Source organism: Clarias gariepinus, chromosome 1 (assembly GCF_024256425.1).
Source record: "Clarias gariepinus isolate MV-2021 ecotype Netherlands chromosome 1, CGAR_prim_01v2, whole genome shotgun sequence".
Classification (NCBI taxonomy): Eukaryota; Metazoa; Chordata; class Actinopteri; order Siluriformes; family Clariidae; genus Clarias; species Clarias gariepinus.
This window is the reverse complement of record NC_071100.1, coordinates 25,079,878-25,098,548: the sequence shown is the minus strand read 5'-3', so window position 1 is coordinate 25,098,548 and position 18,671 is coordinate 25,079,878. Positions and strand designations below refer to the sequence as shown.

At 38.9% G+C, this 18,671-nt stretch overlaps 1 protein-coding gene across 1 annotated transcript in view; it reads right to left on the bottom strand.

Annotated features, from left to right (window-relative positions):
- Positions 1-1,329: 1,329 nt before the first annotated feature.
- nlgn2a (neuroligin 2a) overlaps positions 1,330-18,671 on the bottom strand; it is a 199,665-nt gene continuing 182,323 nt past the window's right edge. Inside the window, exons 5-9 of the mRNA XM_053492131.1 lie at positions 10,831-11,016; positions 4,559-4,824; positions 3,642-3,801; positions 2,737-3,103; positions 1,330-2,385 (exon numbers count right to left, since the gene is read on the bottom strand). Of these exons, the coding sequence (XP_053348106.1) occupies positions 1,593-2,385; positions 2,737-3,103; positions 3,642-3,801; positions 4,559-4,824; positions 10,831-11,016 (1,772 nt within the window). The 3' untranslated portion in view covers positions 1,330-1,592. The remainder of the gene's footprint in view (positions 2,386-2,736; positions 3,104-3,641; positions 3,802-4,558; positions 4,825-10,830; positions 11,017-18,671) is intronic.

Genomic DNA, 18,671 nt, shown 5'->3' with positions numbered 1-18,671 from the left:
CTGGAAATGGCTACATACATACATCATATGTGTAACAACCAGAGGTGGGCAAATTTCACAAATTCTGTACTTGACTAAAAGTAGAGATTCCCCATGGCAAATGTTATTCGGGTATGAGTAGAAAGCCCTTGTTTACTTGTGTACTTGTTAGTACAGATGTAATAACCTTCAAGTCTCAAAAATACAAGGCTTGTATTAGCTAACAGTGGCCTCTTTCAAAGTAAAAAAATCTCTCTCTCTCTCTCTCTCTCTCTCTCTCTCGAAGGTGCTGTTTTTGTTGCTATCTGCAAATAGCCCTGCGTCTGGTAACAAACACCTGTTGTGTTATTAGGTGTGTCTCAAAGAAAAGGCAAGTCACACAATTACATATTGTCAGCAGGTGGCAAAATTCCCACTTCAAATACTACACACCACTATGGTTAGGTAATGAAACACCATACAGTGAAAGTACAGATATTTGCTGCATTTCGTAATGGAGTAAAATTAGGGATCCTCTAAAAAACTACTCAAGTAAAGTTCAGATATGTGAACTATGTACCGAAGTACTGTACGTATTAACTCAGTTACCTCCCACCTCTGGGAACATCATCATCTTACTATGATAGTTCACTAGTAGACCGAAGATGAAATACTACCTGCTTTCTACAGGGGCCAAATCTCAAACAATAGCACCAATAATGATACATTGCTATGAACCCATATCAGAGTAGGACAAAGACAATGGTGAAAAGAGAAAAACATAGAACTTTTCTATGAGATGATAAAACGGGGGTGTCTTTGTCAACACTGCATTCATACATAATCAGACTTTGCCACAGATTTTTATACACTAGAAGAATTACATTTAAATCTATTTGTATGAAAAATAAAAACAAATAAGATAAAAAGATATGTTTAAGGGTAACCAGGTTGGCACTTGCACCTTTCTTTTTCCTTTGCCAGATCAATGATGATGTTTTTCCAGATGCATTTTGTAACTTGTTGCAGGGGTATCCTATAGGACGTGGCACCGAGATTGCTGGTAAAAAGAACAGAACCACGTGTTTATGTGTATCATTTCCTTGTTACACAGAATTTGTGTATAAAACTGACTCCCCTGCACATGACACTAGATCACACAGAGCATTTGATAGGGACAGAGTAAAAAAAGGTAATATTATTACGTGAGTGAAGACAAAAAGAAAAAAAAAACTAAAGGAAATTGTTGAGAAAAAAAAGGAGAGCTGATAAATGTAGTCTTTTAGCCTAGTTATGGATGGACAAAGAACATCAGAAAACTAAAAAAAATCTGTCTCTCTCTCTCTCTCTCTCTCTCTCTGTCTTTCTCTCTCTGAATCGGACAGTCACATTTTCCCTGGTGGCCTACTGCTTACCGCTGTGGAATAAAATTCCAAAACAATCACTAATGGACATTATGTCCTTGCTAATTGTAGCCTTGTCTTCTCTGAAAAAGCAGCTCGTCTCATGCCAACATTTACAGCTCATTCTTGCTGTTCTTGTGTGTCTATGAGAAGACCACCAGAAGGCCCCATTGTACTTCTTTACCAGGATGAGAGAGAAAGATGTAGAAGGGACAGGAAAAGAGGGCAGTACTATACACGGGTGGTGGAGTGCTGGTGAGGCAGTGTGTTGTTATGACCAGTGGTGGCGGGGAAGGCGCTGAAGGCGTGGAGCTGCTGCATGCCTGCAATACTGCTAGGTATCATGGTAATGGTGTTAGGAGTCATAAGAGGAACATCATCTGGTGCCCGCCGTAGTGCCAGAGTGTAGTCTGGTGGACATGCTGGTCGCAGTGGCTCCACGTCACGTTGCTCAGAGCGCTTCATCTGCAGAGACATGAGTTCCTCCTCTTGGCTGTGTGCCAGATCGTTGGCTGGCACGCCACGCTGTGGAGATAGGCGGTGACGCCGTGCCTCATGCCGCCTATCTCGTTTGTAGTAGAGTGCAGCGAATGCCAGGATGTTAAGGAACAGCAAAGATGCACCAACTGCCACTGTGACACTCAACTCAGTGGAGTAGTCACGTGCGTCACTAGGAAATGGAGAAAAACCTGGGCGCTCTGAACCCTCGGGATCTGGATCTGGAGGAAAAGTGGGATATGGTGGCCGTGTGGCACGGGAATCAGGGCTCTTCCAGTGCGGAGGCCGTGGGGGCAGGCGGGTTGTGCTGGGCACGAGGTCTTCTTGCAGGTTGTGCAGATGAGGCACCAGCTCCAGCCAGAATGCCACCTTATTGGCACGGTAGTTATCCCGGATACGTGGCTTCAGGCCGATATGCAGGTACTGCTTGTCCTTGGAGTTGAACTTGGTCCAGATGACCTCCTCAAAGCGATTAGGTTTTGTGTGGATGAACTTGGTGTCCTGGGGGACTGGAAGGTTAGGATCCCTGATAAAGTTAAACAAAACAATAAATATATTAAAGTTTGAAACAGACAGTTTCTTCGCATATGGATTGGCACCCTGTCTAGGGTGTACCCCGCCTCATGCCCTAAGCCTACTGGGATAGGCTCCAGGTCCCCATGACCCTGAATACAGGATAAAGCGGTATAGACGATGAGTGAGTGAGTAAGTGAGTTTCTTCGCATTATACACTTCAATTTTTATTTTATTTAGATTTTTTTTAATAACTGTAATATAACTGGATTAGAAAAGTCTGTTTAATTCAGCCCCAATGTTTCAAGAGAAACTAAGACTAATGTGAATTTACTTTGCAAGACAGTATGACATAAAAACATACCCAGTCTTGGCAAAGTTGGTCCAGTAGGTCATCACCACCGCACTGAGCATGACATCGTTCTTGGAGAAGTTGCAGGGGAACAAGTCTGTTGCGCCGATCATGGGTACGCCAAACACATATGGGATCTCATCCCCATGTGCAGCATCTGCCCATTCAGGCCGTGTCTCTGTTTGGCAGTGGTGATAAAATGTGTAGAAATAGACTGGGGACTGGTAATCTGCATGTAGCTTGGCAGTGGCCACAGCTGGAGCCACCCATTGGTGGTCTGTAAATAATGCCAGCAGGGTCTTACGCCGCATTTCACCATTATCTCGATCTGCCCAGTCTGTGTACATGAATTTGATGGTCTCCCTTAAGATGTCTTTACCTAGAGAAAAAAATGTATATGCAAAAAGGAAAAGGATATTTAAAAAGAATGAAGACATAGAACATTAAAGAATTTTAAGAGGGAAATGTTTTTAACATTTTTTTAAGGAAGGTTTTGTTTACAACATATGCCCACTGTGTGTCTGATTTTGAAACAGCAGCTTTTAAGGCTTGTGGCTATTATATCACATCGAGCTATCTCTTTTAAAAAAGTCACAAAAAGAGCAACATTCTTCCTAAATGCTATAAGATAAGTAACCTTCAAAATGATGATTATATTTTTTTGACTCTGCTCTGAGACAGTCTTATATTGTCCTCTGCTGGCAGGACTGTTCAATTGCAGGCACTACCATGAAGATACAGTAGTGCTGAATGAGAGCCCAAGAAGACATAATAATAATACAGTAATAATAATAATAATAATAATAATAAGAAGAGGAAGTTACGGTTATGGTTCCTTGTGGGAACTTCATAACTTTTTGGCTTCATTTTATAACCACTTCTTTTAACAATATTTTAAAAGACTTTATAACACTGACCTTCAGGATAAACATAGAGGTTGTCCACAAAGTTTGAGATCGTGTAATCGAAGGCTGCAGCTGAAATCCCCTCCTCACTTTCTGAGCCACCATCATCTACAAACTTCAGCCCCTCTCCCTGATTCACCCCAATCAAGAGGTCATAATTCAGGAACTCCCCCTAGCGGACACAGTGTATAAGTACAGTATTTGGTAAAAAAAATAATAATAATACAACACCTGGTTAATCTTTAAATAACTGATAAATGACAAGTCAGAAATTACTTAGAAACATTGTTTTTCGTATTTATATCTATTAGGTCCACAAAAGAGAGCGGGGAAAGATATTTCTTGGAGTAATATCATTATTAAATCAAATGTTACACACAACCACACAAGTGATTATTTTATATTAAAAATAAAATATATGTTTTTTACATCCACTATTTATCTGGCTTATTCATCTGCTTCTTTAACTTGAAGGCTCTTTAGCCTTTTTTATATGTAAGGATGACAAATGAAAATTTAGAAGACTAAAAATTTGCTCTATAAATGCCAATAATTCTTCCACACATTTTAGTGAAAAATAAAAATACTGCGAATGTTCTTCAGACTTGAAATGCAAATATTTTCTTTAGTTGGTTAAGTGAATAATGTTCATTTTAATCTTTTAGAACTTAGCGTTCTCTGTTAAGTAGCAACAGTTCTCTGTTAAAAATAGACATTGTGCACAGTCTCCAGTCCAGGAGGCCCTTAGGTTTGCAGAGCTCAATGTTGTTCCTTGGTTGAACTCATCAGATGGTAACAGGGATTGGGGAAATGCTGAATTATATATTTTGAGCTCCCTCTGCTCTTATAAGCACATAATCAGAAACTAAAATTACACAGCCTCAGGAGAAAGTCATGCTCAGTCTGAGCTGAACTCTAATGGTATTAACCTGCTGCATGAGAATCTCCGGGTCATCAGGCACCACATCTCCATCCACCACAGGGCCGAAGGCAACGTGATAGCGTGCGGGTTGTATATCTTGATCCACTAGCTCCCTGAAGCTTTTTCTCCTCAGGCAGTCCACCAGATCAGCCGTCTCACTGTATGAGCAGCCAACCTTACGTGCCAGGATCTTGGTGTACTTCAGTGGCTGATAGTTAATGGACCAGCTGGAGATGGCTGAACCGCTCTGGGCAATAGCCCTTTGGAAAAGACCTGCCATGACACACACAGTATAAGCCATGAGTTCTCAGTAATCAAAATATTGAAGGTTCAGAAAGTGCAACAATTTAACATGAGCTAAGATTGTCTTGTGTTCTCTCTTTTACTGATTGCATATGCTTGCACTAATGCATTAGTTTAGGTAAAATCTTTTTAGATTCTTTTAGTATAATTTTGTATAGTCTCTTGTAACTCTGTGTTGTTATGTAGCACCATGGTCCTGGAGGAACGTTGTTTTGCTTCATTGTGTACTGTACTTACTGCATAGGGTTAAAATAATAATAAAAGCCACTTTGATTTTGACTATCTGTCCCTTTACTAATTATTAATTTCTGTTAAATGTGACATTCTGAGATTATTACAAGGTTATCTGTTTCACTTTGAATGATGCCCTAAACAGTAACAATGATTTGGAGAAATGTACAGTGAGTGAAAAACAAAGCCATGATGCGTAGTACAAAATTATGATGTAATGTGATTTTGCCAGTTTACTGGACCCAGTACCCTCATTAGACTCAAATTTTCCCATGAAATGTTATTCTATCAGCTGTTAACATTAGGAATCACCCCAGCAGATCATCTAATCTGCACGGTTAGATTTTTTCCACCAGATGTCCTTCCTGGTGCAACCCCACCCTTGAGGCAAACAAATTTATATGTAGCAGTTTTAAAAAACACAATATCAAATACAGAATGTTAATTCTGATGGATGAAGAAAGATGAAAAAAAAAGTCATGAGAAATACAACTAGACATTTTTAGACATAAAGCCACACAAATGCCATAAGCAGACTTCAGAGAGATAAAATATGGGGGGTCAGTCAGCTTCAGGTTCTGGCAAAAGTTTTTTAAAAAACATTTTTAATCAAGACGCATGCAGGTAATCAAAAAAATTCTAAAATGTGTTAGCAGATATGGCACCTCGGTTTTACAGAGTGCAAGAAACCTTACAGGAAGATAGGAATGATAGAATAGGAATAATTTTAATGTTTGCTTCTTTCTCTTGCTGTCATGTTTCTCCTAATCTGCCTTGGTGTCTTCTGCATTATTTCATACACACACACACACTTGTACTCAGTGTGCAAGTCCAGGTTGTTAATTTGGGTGAGTTTTTAAGTCAGTAGCCTGACCAAGTCCATTGGAGTCTCTAAACCATTATAGTGGTTTCCCTGTTCCACAATAACCACTTAACTTACACCAGTGCTCTAAAGGATTTGAGCTTTTATTATTTTCTTTAAAGACTTAACAATAACGAAGTGTATTATGTCAGTGATAACCCATGGAGGGTGTTCTGTGCCCATGGAGTTTTTGCGTGCTTCAGGGATTCTTATTTTGACTTAGTATGTTGGATCACACTGTCTAGTCACACTGTCTGTCCTCTGTCCTCAGGTGTTAGTAATCTTAGTGTCACAGTAGGTGTGTGAGCTAATGGATCCAACTGCAAAAAAGAGAGTTGTGAATGAAGCTCTGGTTGTCTTACAGAGTTACAGTAAAAACAGTATGCAAGGCAGGCGTAGAATTTCGAGAATTTACAGAAGACCTGGTGAGGTTGTGGCTAGAGCTTCGCAACAAGAATGTGGAAGTAAGGATCGAGTGTGTGTAGAATACAATTATGAGCAAATGGTAGTCAGTTATTCGTCTGTACAGTAATCAAAGCCGATGAGTCAGACGGAATAATAAGAGATTCTCGTGATCATTAAACAGACAAGGGTCAAAATCAAAGTTGGAACCTTAGTAAGTCTGCAGTGTCAGCTTGTGATATAGACAAGTCTAAAGTTTGGTAACAGAGATTTCCGAGAAAGCAGAGAATCCATAGCAATCCAAGACAAAGTGAGGTTGTGATCTAAAAAACAAAGGCAAAGGCAATAGAAAATGCAAGAATGGAGTAAAGTATGGAACGGGAGAGCCCAGGTGATCATGGAGTCGTCTTAATTCTCTCCCGTCACCTGTGTTTTTTAATTTATTATTTTTTTTAATTTTATTTATGGAGATGGCAGGGGGATATTGACAATGGGCAAGGGACCAGTAAATAGACCTGAGAGACAAGGAAGGTTGGACTGACTCGGCCTATGGACAGTGGCAAGGCTAGTCTCATAAAGCATGGGTTAATGAGTGAACCTTGGGGAGAGTTTCCTGGACATGGTCTTGAGAGGTAAATCCGTCTACAAATTATGCCTATTTGGCCAACATGGTATCTTGTGGTGGCTGACCAGTGTCGATTGTCTTTGCACTCAAAGGTGCTCATCAATTGTTGCAGTTGGGTGCGAGCCCATTGCCATGTCCTTTTACAATGATGGACAAAGGCTTGAACTGAGGGAACCGCAGTTTCTTGATGACAATTATGGTTGATACCCAAGACCTCAATGGAAGAGTGACACTCCTGTGAAGAATGTGGGGAGCGATTTGTGGGCATACTTTATCCAGGGGATAAATCGACCTCTAGAAATTGCATCCTCTCTCAGCAACTTCTCCAGTTCCTGGTTCGTGTGCTCAGTTTGACTATTACTTTAGACTATAGACTGTGTGTGGCGCCAATAAGACCCCAAAGGCCTTCCAAAATTGTGCCAAGAACTGTGGGCCCTGTCCGAGACTATGTCACATGTGTACTATATGTTACATTGTTCTATGAAGTTAATTGTCCTTGGTTAACCTCAGCTCCTGTCTCAGACGCATTCACCTCAATGTCAAACTACTAAGAATTGTCAGGCAAAAATGAGACTCGTGCTTTGGTAAAGTGATGCTTGAGCTCCTTAAAAGCTTCATCTGCTAAAGGGATCCCCCATGAAAGGGTATCCAATCATCATGCTTACACCTTGATGATTGCACTGGCCATTCCGTAGCCACCTTTACTTTTACTGGATCCATCTGATTACCTGATAATAAGATGGCATACCCTAAGAAGTAACTAGATTCACTTTCTTTGTCACCCTCTCTTATCCTGACCAGATGGTAAGCGTTTCTTAAATCCAATTAGCTAAAGAGGTGAACATCTTGGAGCAGCTCAAAAGCAGTGGACATCAGAGGGAGCGGGTAGCGGTTCTTAATCATGATCTTGTTTAGCCCTCTGTTGTCAATGCATGGTCGAAGAGTCTTTTTCCCCCCAAAAAAAAGAAACCAGCCCCTGCAGGGAAAGATAAAGGACAAATTAAATTATCTGCGTTTGTCTCACAAATATACTGTTACATGGCCTTCCTCTCTGGGTGAGAAAGGGTGTAAAGATGCCTCCTTGGTGTTGTGGTGCCTGGAGGTGATCGATGGCATGGTTATGAGGGCAATGAGGAGGTAGCGAGTGGGCGCATGACTTGCTAAACATCTGTCAAAGACAGGAACCTTGGATATACTGGGGATGGAATTTTGAGCTGAGAAACCATGGATGGTGAGAATAAATTCTGGTCCGCTCCGAAGTTTACTAGGGCATGCATGGTGTAGGACTTAATATTGTGGTCACAGAAAAGCATGATGAATAATTTCGGAATGTGCTGAGTTCTGTCAACACTCCAGAACTATGGGAACTAGGGTCCTAACATTTTAGTGGGAAGGTCTACATGATGTGACTGGTTTGGATGCTGTTGTCCTTTCATGCAGTCTACCTTTATAGGTTCAGGAGGCCTCTCAGGAAAGGCTGGGGTTGAGACTGGTGCAGGTGGTCCAAGACCCCAATAAAGTTCATTTAGTCATATCCATTTATGGGTGTTGATGCATGTCGCCAGACCAATAAGTTACTTAAGACAAGATGGGAGCTTTCAAGCTGCTACTGTAGCTCATCCATAACTGGGTCCGGAACTCCATGAAGTAACAAATGAGACAGCTAGGGTTTAAAAATCACTGGCATGGTGGAAGACAGAATGAGATCCCTGACATAGCTTCAGTATCTGACTCGCCATCTGATGCCCCTTGAACAAACAATCAAAAACCATCCTCATTTTATCTGTGAATGTCTTGTATGTGTAGCAGTAAGGGACCTGTGATTCCCATAAGGCTTTTTCCTCATTCCTTCATCCTTCATGAAAGGGGGAATGATATAGGTGACTAAGATAGCAGACCTCTTAATATCTGCACTAAACCAAGTTGAGCAAAAGCATGTGTTCAGCACCACGGTCAGCTCCACCTTATGCACAGAAGGGGCAGGGCACCTCAACTCACCATGGCAGGCAGCAGATCAGCAACCTATAAAAGGACTAGCCAAAGCTCGACTAGTGAGTAGAATGTTCAGGGTGCAAGATTTACAGTCCTTTCTTCTTCTCTGCACTCTTTTTTTATAGAAGAATACCTATCATCCATACCTGACAGAATGCAACACAGTCAACAAAGCAGATGGGTCGAACCTAAATATTTTGTTTGTGTGTGTCTGTCAGAGGTTGTGATAACAGAAAGGTGATCAAACTTTGCAGGCAGTCGCCTAGCCATCTGGCATGAGGTAATACTGTAATACAGACTGCGTGGGAAAGAGGATCTTGCTAACTCTGAGAGCACTGTTCTGTATTTAGAAAGATATATTTTCAGATTTATGTCCATGCACTATAGTGTTGCTGCTATTAAATGCTTTGATATAGAAACTAATGCTAGGAGTAGCCTTCAGACAATATATTTGCGCATTTTAGCCCAAGTTGTAGATTCCCTAATTAACTTGCCAAAAGCACAGTAAATGTGTGAGTTGTGAATAAGATGAGTTGAGTTGAGCCTAGCTGTATGTAAATTTCTGGCATCAGTTTTACATGCGAAAATAAGTAAAAATAATGATTAACTAAAATTTGGGTTTTATGCATCTATGTAAGACTACACATTCACTGGGTTTGCATTTACCTGTCTTTAAATTATATTGCCTCTGAGTATATTCCAAAAAGGTTTAACACAGGTAACTAAACAAAGCTAAGCTGACATGATTGGCATCTCCATAGAGAAAAATTGTCAAGGCTTACCTTCTGTGACTGACAGGTCAAGGTGTGGTGAGGATGATGGTAAGGATGAGGATGTTAGGGATGAAGATGGACACTTTTTGGACAATGGAGAAGAGTAGAGTGTGACAGTATGGAGACACAAACACAGCAGTGACAATAAGTGTAGTGACTGTGAGTGGTTAAAAACAAAACTGTTAGGTAATTAAATGGATAACAGAGACACCTACATCAAAACATAAAAAAACAGGCTAAGGCAAAGATATACTAGAAGTTTGCACATCTAAAACAACATGGAGACTACATAGCAGGTATAAATGAACACAGCTAATACACTCACAGGCTACTTTATTAGGGACACCTTGCCAGTACTGGGTTGGACCCCATTTCCTTAGGAACTGGCTTCATTGTGTCATGAAGGAAGTGGGTCATTCATTGTGTCATAGATTACTTAAATCACCTTCTTCCTCATGCTGATGCTCAGTTGAAACTTTGGCAGATCATCTTAATAAATAAATTGCTTAAGTACATTGACTGGTGCCATGTGATCAGCTGATTAGATATTTGTGTTAACAAGCAGTTGACCAGGTGTACCTTACAGTATATAGTGGCTCGTGAGGGTATATTTCATTATGATCCATTGTAAATCTGAAATACAAGACATTTCTAGCTTAAATTAAAATATTATGTGGTGGCAATAAAAAAAAAAAAAATTTAAGATTCTTCAAACGACTTATATTTCAAAATATTGAAAAGGATTCTTGAAAGTGTAACATGTCATGTTCTAACATAAATGAAAGAGAGTTTGCAAAATCCCATAGACCTAATGAACAGAACAAATACTTATATCCACACTTGATTTTTATTTTACCTATTTGACATATTTGGGCCACTGTTGTATTCAGAAAGGTTTTTGAAGTATTTCACTATTTTTAATTAGCATTATTTCTGACATGCAATTACGCATGTTTGAAGTAAGTACTAGTTTTACTCTTCAAATATTTTACTCTCTATTTTACTTATCTTACTTCTTTACATTATATGGGGCATAATTTACAACACACTTCCACCTCACAACTGATCATATTCAAGACACAAAGTCGTACCTTCAGAGTGATGAGAGAGGATTAGCAGGTTGATGCAGGTGGCTCCAGCCCCTGAGCCGAAGATTGTAATGCGCTCTGGATCGCCTCCAAAATGGCCAATATTCTCATTTAGCCAGCGCAGAGCCTGGATCTGGTCCAGGAGCCCATAGTTCCCTTTAGCAGACTGATCTCCGGTACTAAGAAACCCTGTGGAAGAGTAAAACAAAACAATGGCATTGATTTGGCAAAATTACTGTTGTTGAAACATTAGTTCTGAACTTGGTTAGGGGAAACATTGCCAGTGAGTCAATCACTGATATTTTTGTTTCCTTCAAAACCTATGTGTAGAGAAGTCATCCAAAGTCTTCATTTTGCTTGACAGGAACAAAAGCAGTACTAATGTACAGTACATGAGTAAAATGAGACAAGATATCAGAGAGGGGGAAAAGGATATACTGTAGAAGGAGGGAACGAGGGAATCAGAAGGCAAAAAAAAAAAGAAATAAAAGAGAGAAAGAGTGAATAAGAAAGATTAGAAAGGAAAAAAGGAATGGAAAGGACAAACAGAATTATTTTTTAACAGAATATTGTGCTTTCTCTCCTATTTTGTTATTTCTACAGAACACCCTCAGCGCTAAGCCATTTACCACAACAGCATTCTAGTAAGGACTAAATGTAAGGAGTACCACATTCTTTGGAAATACTGTGCATACTGTCACTTTCAGAATAACAATGGCAAATGAACTGAGTGTTAGGGTGCTATCAGTGCACAGTGACATCACTCACCAAACACAGTTCTCTGCTTGGAGCTTGATGTCTGAGCTGTTTTTCCACTTTCACCCTTTGTTTTTTATTTCAAAACTATGATGACCTAACCAAACATAGCAAAATTGTTCCAATCATGACACAGAAACTGGGATTTCCAGAGAAAAGTTATTTTTACTGTGTACAGAATGAGCGTCTATTGCCTTTATTCTGTTGATCAGTCTCAGTCTCATCAGAACTTTCAGTTTTTTTTTATTGTTCCTAATGCACTACAACTTTAGCACTACTTCCTGTAAGTGTGGTGAGTAAACCTGATTTACTCTGCATAAAAGATCTGTTTTTACTGCTAACAGTTTACTACTGTTTAACCATCCCGACAGCCTGTCCCACTCATCACACCTCTCAACATGTCACATCCCCATATTGTGATGAGAGGCTGTCCCATTTCACAAAGATGTTATCTCACCCCTGTCACTATATTTGCTTCGGATTAAAGGTAAATCATCACAGGTCCCTGATTCCTCCTCGGATTCATTTATGCTGAGGCACAACAATGGTACAATATTCCCACCTTAAACCAGCTATATAAATGGGGCTATATATTTAATGAGAAAAGAAATGGGAGCAGGAAAGAAAAAAAATTAGAGGGGACCTGAGCGAAAAAGAAGGAATGAGAGAAGGAATCAAAAAAGGTAAAATAGTATGGGAGGGGATCTAAGGGTAAAAGATTGATTGAGAGAAGGAGCTAAAAAATTAATAAGAAAGCGAATGAGAAAGAAGTTGAAAGAGAAGAAAATGGATTGAGAAAGTGAATGAAACAAACAAACACAAGAGGATACGAGGAAAAAAAGAACAAATTAGAAAAGTGAAGAGAGAAAAAGAGGAAGTAGTCACACTGTAGGGTGATTAAGAGTGGGTATCAGAGAGAGAAAGAAGGAATGGGAGAGACAGTAGAATGCAAAAGGGACTGGGAATGGAAAAGAGGTAATGAGAAAGGGGCTCTGAGAGTGGACGTGTGAATGAGTGAAGTGAAGAGAATGCTATAGAGTAAATGAAAGAGAAAATAAAAAGGAAAAGTGTGAATGAGTGAATTAGGGAGGGGATATGATAGTTTAAAATTGGATAAGAGATAGGATCTGAGAGGTGAAGAGAGGATAAGAGGGCAAAATGGAATAAGACATGGAATAAAAGAAAGAAAAAGAGTGGAAAAGATGGAATAAGTGTGGAAATTAGAGTGGGATGAAAGATGGTGTGAGAAGGAAAGGGGTTATGCTGGGTATTTTGAGCAGAGATGAAGAAACTGTTTCATCTGACTCTAGTAACCATGATTAAAGCCTGACTCTGCACAGAACACACACACACACACACACACACACACACGCAGAATTTTCAGGAATGCACTGCAGTGCACTGCTCCTAGATGTTACAATAGCTAAGAAAATATACTTTTTATTTCTTACTTTTAGCGTTTCTCATTAACAATTACATAGAAAATATGATGAAAAAAGAAAGAAAGAACACCTGTGTCACACCCATACTAAGTTTAAATATGAATACAGATGCATATATTTAAAGCACTAAGTTTATTGAATGCACCAAATTAGAACTCCAAGAAAACCTAAGGAGATTAGCAGAGGTACACGTGCAGCTACTTTGCATGAACTTTACTATGCATAAACCATTTGCAATGTTAAAACACATTTACAGAGACATAGATATACTGTACAATATTCTGCAATATAGCCTTGTCCTACAGCATGCATGTGTATATACTGTATATATAGTCATTATATAGCATTGAGATCTATACTGTGAAACTGTGAAATTAAATACATTACTATGTTAATACTGATATTAAAGACTTCCAGAAGAAGGGGCTCATTCTTCTGTCGCAATTTGGCAACACTTACAATGTTCAATGTACACCATATTTTATGTTCTGATATGTCGTTGTTGACGCACTGTCACTTTGTTGTTGCTCATTTTGCACATTTGCACGTGCACTTTATGTTGTTGTCTGTTGTCTGGAAAAAAACCTGTAGATAGTCTTTTAGTTAGTTAGTCTATAGTTAGTTTTTTTTTTTTTTTTTTTTTTTGTTAATTTATGTTGTAATTTATGTTAGGAATATCTGTCTTGTCTCTGTTAGCCAGCTAACTAGGCCTCCTAGCTAGCTAGTTTAGCTTCTCTGTTAATTTATGTTGTAAGTTTATGTTGCATGTAGCACCTTGGTTTCACTGTGTACTAACTGTATATGGTTGAAGTGACAATAAAGCCTACGTGAACTTGTTATTTCCTATTATCAGTTAATTCATAAGAGATATATAAAATCATTCCCCTTATCATTTTATCATTTTCAATTTCTCTCTATTGGTCTCATGATGCTGATGGGAAAAAGGGGCAGCTTGTCATCTAACTGAGAAACTATAAAGTGCAAAGTGCATGTCCTTCAATATGGTGGATAAATGTAAAGAGACAGACTTATCTGGCTTATAAGTGCTGATGTTGACTAAAGTCACAACACTTAAAGGGCACCTTATTATGCAAAATACACTTTTTAGTAATTCATACTGAAATGGTTCTGCAGTGTTGGTGTGTGTGTGCGTGTGTGTGTGTGTGTGCGTGCGTGCGTGCTTGCGTTTGTGTGTGTGTGTGTTCAAACACCTAATGTAAGAAAAAGCATTTGTTGCATATTGCTCGTTTTTCTTTTTATATTGGACAAGCACATCAGATTTTCCCCATTGTGACCTCATATAAGACGATACCCCTCCCCCGGCTTGTTGTTCAGCTCTGCTGTGCTCTGGTGGTGTGTGGCTCTTGAGTAGCTATTTTACATAAACACTAAAATGCAGCATTCAGAGATCATGTAAAGGCAGATATTCAAAATAAAAAAAAAGAAATGGCAATCATGTATAATTGTTGTGAAAAAAAAATCATGTATAAAAAGAATTAATTTCCACTGTAAACCACCTCATTCGCTCTGAATTCTTCACAAAATTCAATAAAATCTCCAAACTCAACTGGCTCCCTGACAGTGATAAACTGCCCCACCCACTGGAGAAGCACAGGGAGAGCTGCACACACATGCAGCAAGTGTGTGTGTAATTTTATATACACTTATTTATTATTACTCTTTTATACTATTCTGTTTTTATCTTCTCCTCTATCTTCTCTCCCTTTTATTTTAATTTGTTACATTTATTATAATATATTTATTCTTTTTTTCTCTCAGATTACATAAATTGTCTGAATACCGGATTACATTTTTGATAATATAACTAAATAACTGAGTATTTAAATGGTGGACCAAACGGGTTAGATTTCTAGTTACATCAAAAAAGTAACTTTGTAAGGCATTACACCCAACACCGCTAAAGTCACATATACACAATAATAAATGTAATGTCATCTGTGTATTCATCTGTGTATGTGTGTTTCTGCAACATATTTTGTTGTTAGCCAGTATGTGAGCTAGTACGCTAATCTGAAATGTGTGTGTGCATCGTGTGTGTGTGTGTCTATGTGTGTGTACTTAGGGAAGTGGAACTGGAGAGAGTCCAGTTCTACATCACATCAAGATAATTATAGGTTTGTGTTGTTTGTTTGTTTTGTGTGTGTGTGTGTGCATGTGTGTGTTAAGGGATATAAAACTGGAGAGAGTCCAGTTCTGCATCACGTTTCCATAATTATAGCTGGTGTGTGTGTGCGTGCGTGTGTGTATGTGTATGTGTATGTGTGTGTGAGTGAATGAGTGGCTGGGTGGAGTGAAAATTTTTACTCTTGCTTTTCACTACCATGTTTCCTAGTGTGCTATGTATTGTTTGTATGTTTGGCCTTAGAGTAAGAGCAAAGGAGATCGAACCACTATGAAGGACTCATTCTGCTCTCTGGACCAAAAGGACAATAAAAAATCAGGAGTTGATGTTGTCTCGCCTTTAATCAGGAGTGGAGGTAGTGACAAGGGCACAACCAGATCTGTGTGTGCAAAGGAGATCTGTCGTGTGAGAGGTCTGATGAGTGTGACACACCGTCAGGAGGTTTAACCAACAGTAAACTGTTAGCAGCTAACACACAGATATATTTTAGAGTAAATCAGTGACAATCATCGCACATAATTAGTGCTACAGCTATCATGCATTAATTACAATAAATTTAAGCATCAGCTGATTAAGATTGTTCAGCAGTGTCAGACTATTCCTGGATTGCATGGACATGATGAGAGTGAGCTCTGAAACAACACATAGCCTACTGTACATGTACATTTCTTGCATTTCACCTTGCAACCTTATCCAACTAAATTGATAAAATAAATTGTTTAGATGGCAACTGCACAACAGCATTACCAACATCTTCGTTCATTCATCCATTGTAGTTTTTAATTATGTCATTTCTCTTTTCATGTGTCATTCTGCTGAATCTTCTCCCAGGTACACAATGGCCTTTACATACCCCAGCAGGTAAAAATCAATTAGCCTTAGATCAGGGTCCTCAGATTGTTTTACAGGGCCACGGCGACCAGTTCAACTGCAGATCCAATCATCCTGAGCTGTGGATATCTGGTATGAAACGGCACTCTGTACTCTCCACCCCAGGAGGTGGCAGTAGTTTTCTGGTTGTAATTAAAGAAAGTAATAAAGATGCAGTAGGTGGAAAATATTCCAGCCTTAAATAATATAATAACTAGCGTATGGTCCTTAAAAAGATTCAAGACATTAATCTTGCAACTAAATGGTGTTTGGAAATATAAACATGTTTGTTATTCGTAATTAGTTGTGGTCCCAGCAGGCCTGAGACTATGTATAATCCCATACCAATCTCTCTCTCTCTCTCCTCTATTACTCTTGTTCCCTGCTTTCTTGCTCCCTGTGTTGCCCTCCCAGCATGGGTAATGGGGGGTGAAATGGGGGTGACAACGAGCAATTGTAGTCAGATTCAGCATGATGGAAGACACACACACACACACACACACACACACACACACACACACACACACACACATCCTGGGTCCTATTTTAACATTAAAGTATCAAAGTTGGACAGCAGACAGAAGTCTTCCACAGCACATAATCATGTGCTTAAGTGTGTGTGTGTGTGTGTTCGAACGTGCGTGTGTGTACATGTAACATCACCCACACATTTGCACCCTGCTGAAGCACAGCGCCCACTCCAGTCTCATCTCAGTAAGCCGCTTCACCCACCACATGTCCTTCTTTATTAACAACTTGATTAAATTCAGATGCGAACGAACAGCCCAGAAATAAATCTCAGTTTGGACGTCACTGCCAGCACTTCAGCTTTATAACTATCACAATGGTCATGATTCTGTTTGCACTATAAAAAAACAAACTGAAAGCTTATCATAGGTACATTTTTATGTCTTTTCTATTTCACTGCACTTCACTACATTGTTAATAGATTTTCTAGTTATTTTATAATTCCACAAGTAATTACATCTACATGGGATATAATATGTCTATTGTGACTTTATTCAGATTGAGAGCTGGCATATCTAATTTGAGCAGTAAGGACCTTCTATGGTCTCATTAGTTACGCAGTCTACAGTGAGTACATTTAATACTCTAATATTTCACTAATAATACCAGAATAATAGCCCAATCGGAATACAAATGGGTCATGTACACACCTCAGTGTAAAATGGGACCAGTCAGGCGTAGTCCATTTCAATCAGAAAGAAACTTTCAGTGAGAGTGGGGAGTTTCTAAACCTTTGAGAACCTGTTCAAGAGGAAAATATTGACCATGTAAACACTTGATCTGATTCTCTCTTGAAATATGTATATTCTTTCAGCATGTATTTGCCCCATATGAGGGTAACATTTACTGGGTCTTCGGCAGAGGAAGGGTTAATGATTGGGTTGCCATTTCACATGTAAACAATCATACAGTAGATGACTTCTTGTAACCAGTCACAAGTTGGAATCTTCAATCATCATGGTTTCAGTCAGATTGAACAAATATTGACCATGTAAAGGTAGCAAGTAAAAACTCTATATCTGTAGCAAACTGTTTAGCTTTAACCTGTGCTACACTATTCTGCATCAACAAGTGTAGAAATTTGACTAAATTCAAGAAATTTTTACTAGTAAAAAAGAAAATTTTTATTTACCCTATTGTGTGACAGAGGTATATAATACTCCAAATTACTGACGACAGCATATCTTAGAACAAAATATTCTTCTGTTGTATTGATATGCTACAGTAAATTGCCCTTATGTTTAAATGTGTGTGTATGCATGGTATCTTGCAATGGACTGGCATCCCAATCCTTGGTTAAATTCTCAATTAATAAATATTGCAGTGACAAACTTTAGAGATTTATCTATAGCAAGAATTACTTGTGAACACAGACAAACAGACTTTTAAAGTGAGTTAAGGCTTGGCACCCTTGTTGAAGGGCACAATGGCACTAACCATCAAATAGGATCAATCCTAAGCACTACAGAGTCACGGGCCACAGCACAGCAGTTCACGGACCACTGAGTTACTGTTCCGCTAGGTACACTTCACAAATGTCATCCTTAAATTAGCCTGCATAACTGTGTTCATAGACAGCATATACTATAAAATTGTACAACTGATACAGCTGAAAAAAAAAGAAAACAAATTATAACGTCCTAAACGTAATTCCTGCATTTTACTGTGGCATATCATTTCAGTTAAAAAGCTGTTTTTGTCTCTGTAAAGAGAAAATAGGACAAAATGTGTGTTTCTAGGTTGCAGTATGCGGAACACCTGTCTAACTGTAGTAGAGACACACAACTGTGCCTGCATTTAATTAGAAATTCCACAGTTCTGAGTGCAGCATTTGGTTAACCCAGAGCAGCCTTTGCATGCAATTACTATTTCTTATATGCTTCTAACACCTTTTAGGCATAAGGTCTAATAATAATAATAATAATAATAATAGTAATTATAAAAGAGAATACATTGTAGTCGGGCGGTTATTTAGGGTTTATGTAAATAGCAAATTGAGCTGAGATCTGGTTTAACAATTTGAGTGAGTGATGAATGAGAGTGCAATTGTAAATCATATTGGACCATAATTGTTATAATGATAAAGATTATTTAACTTGGTTTCA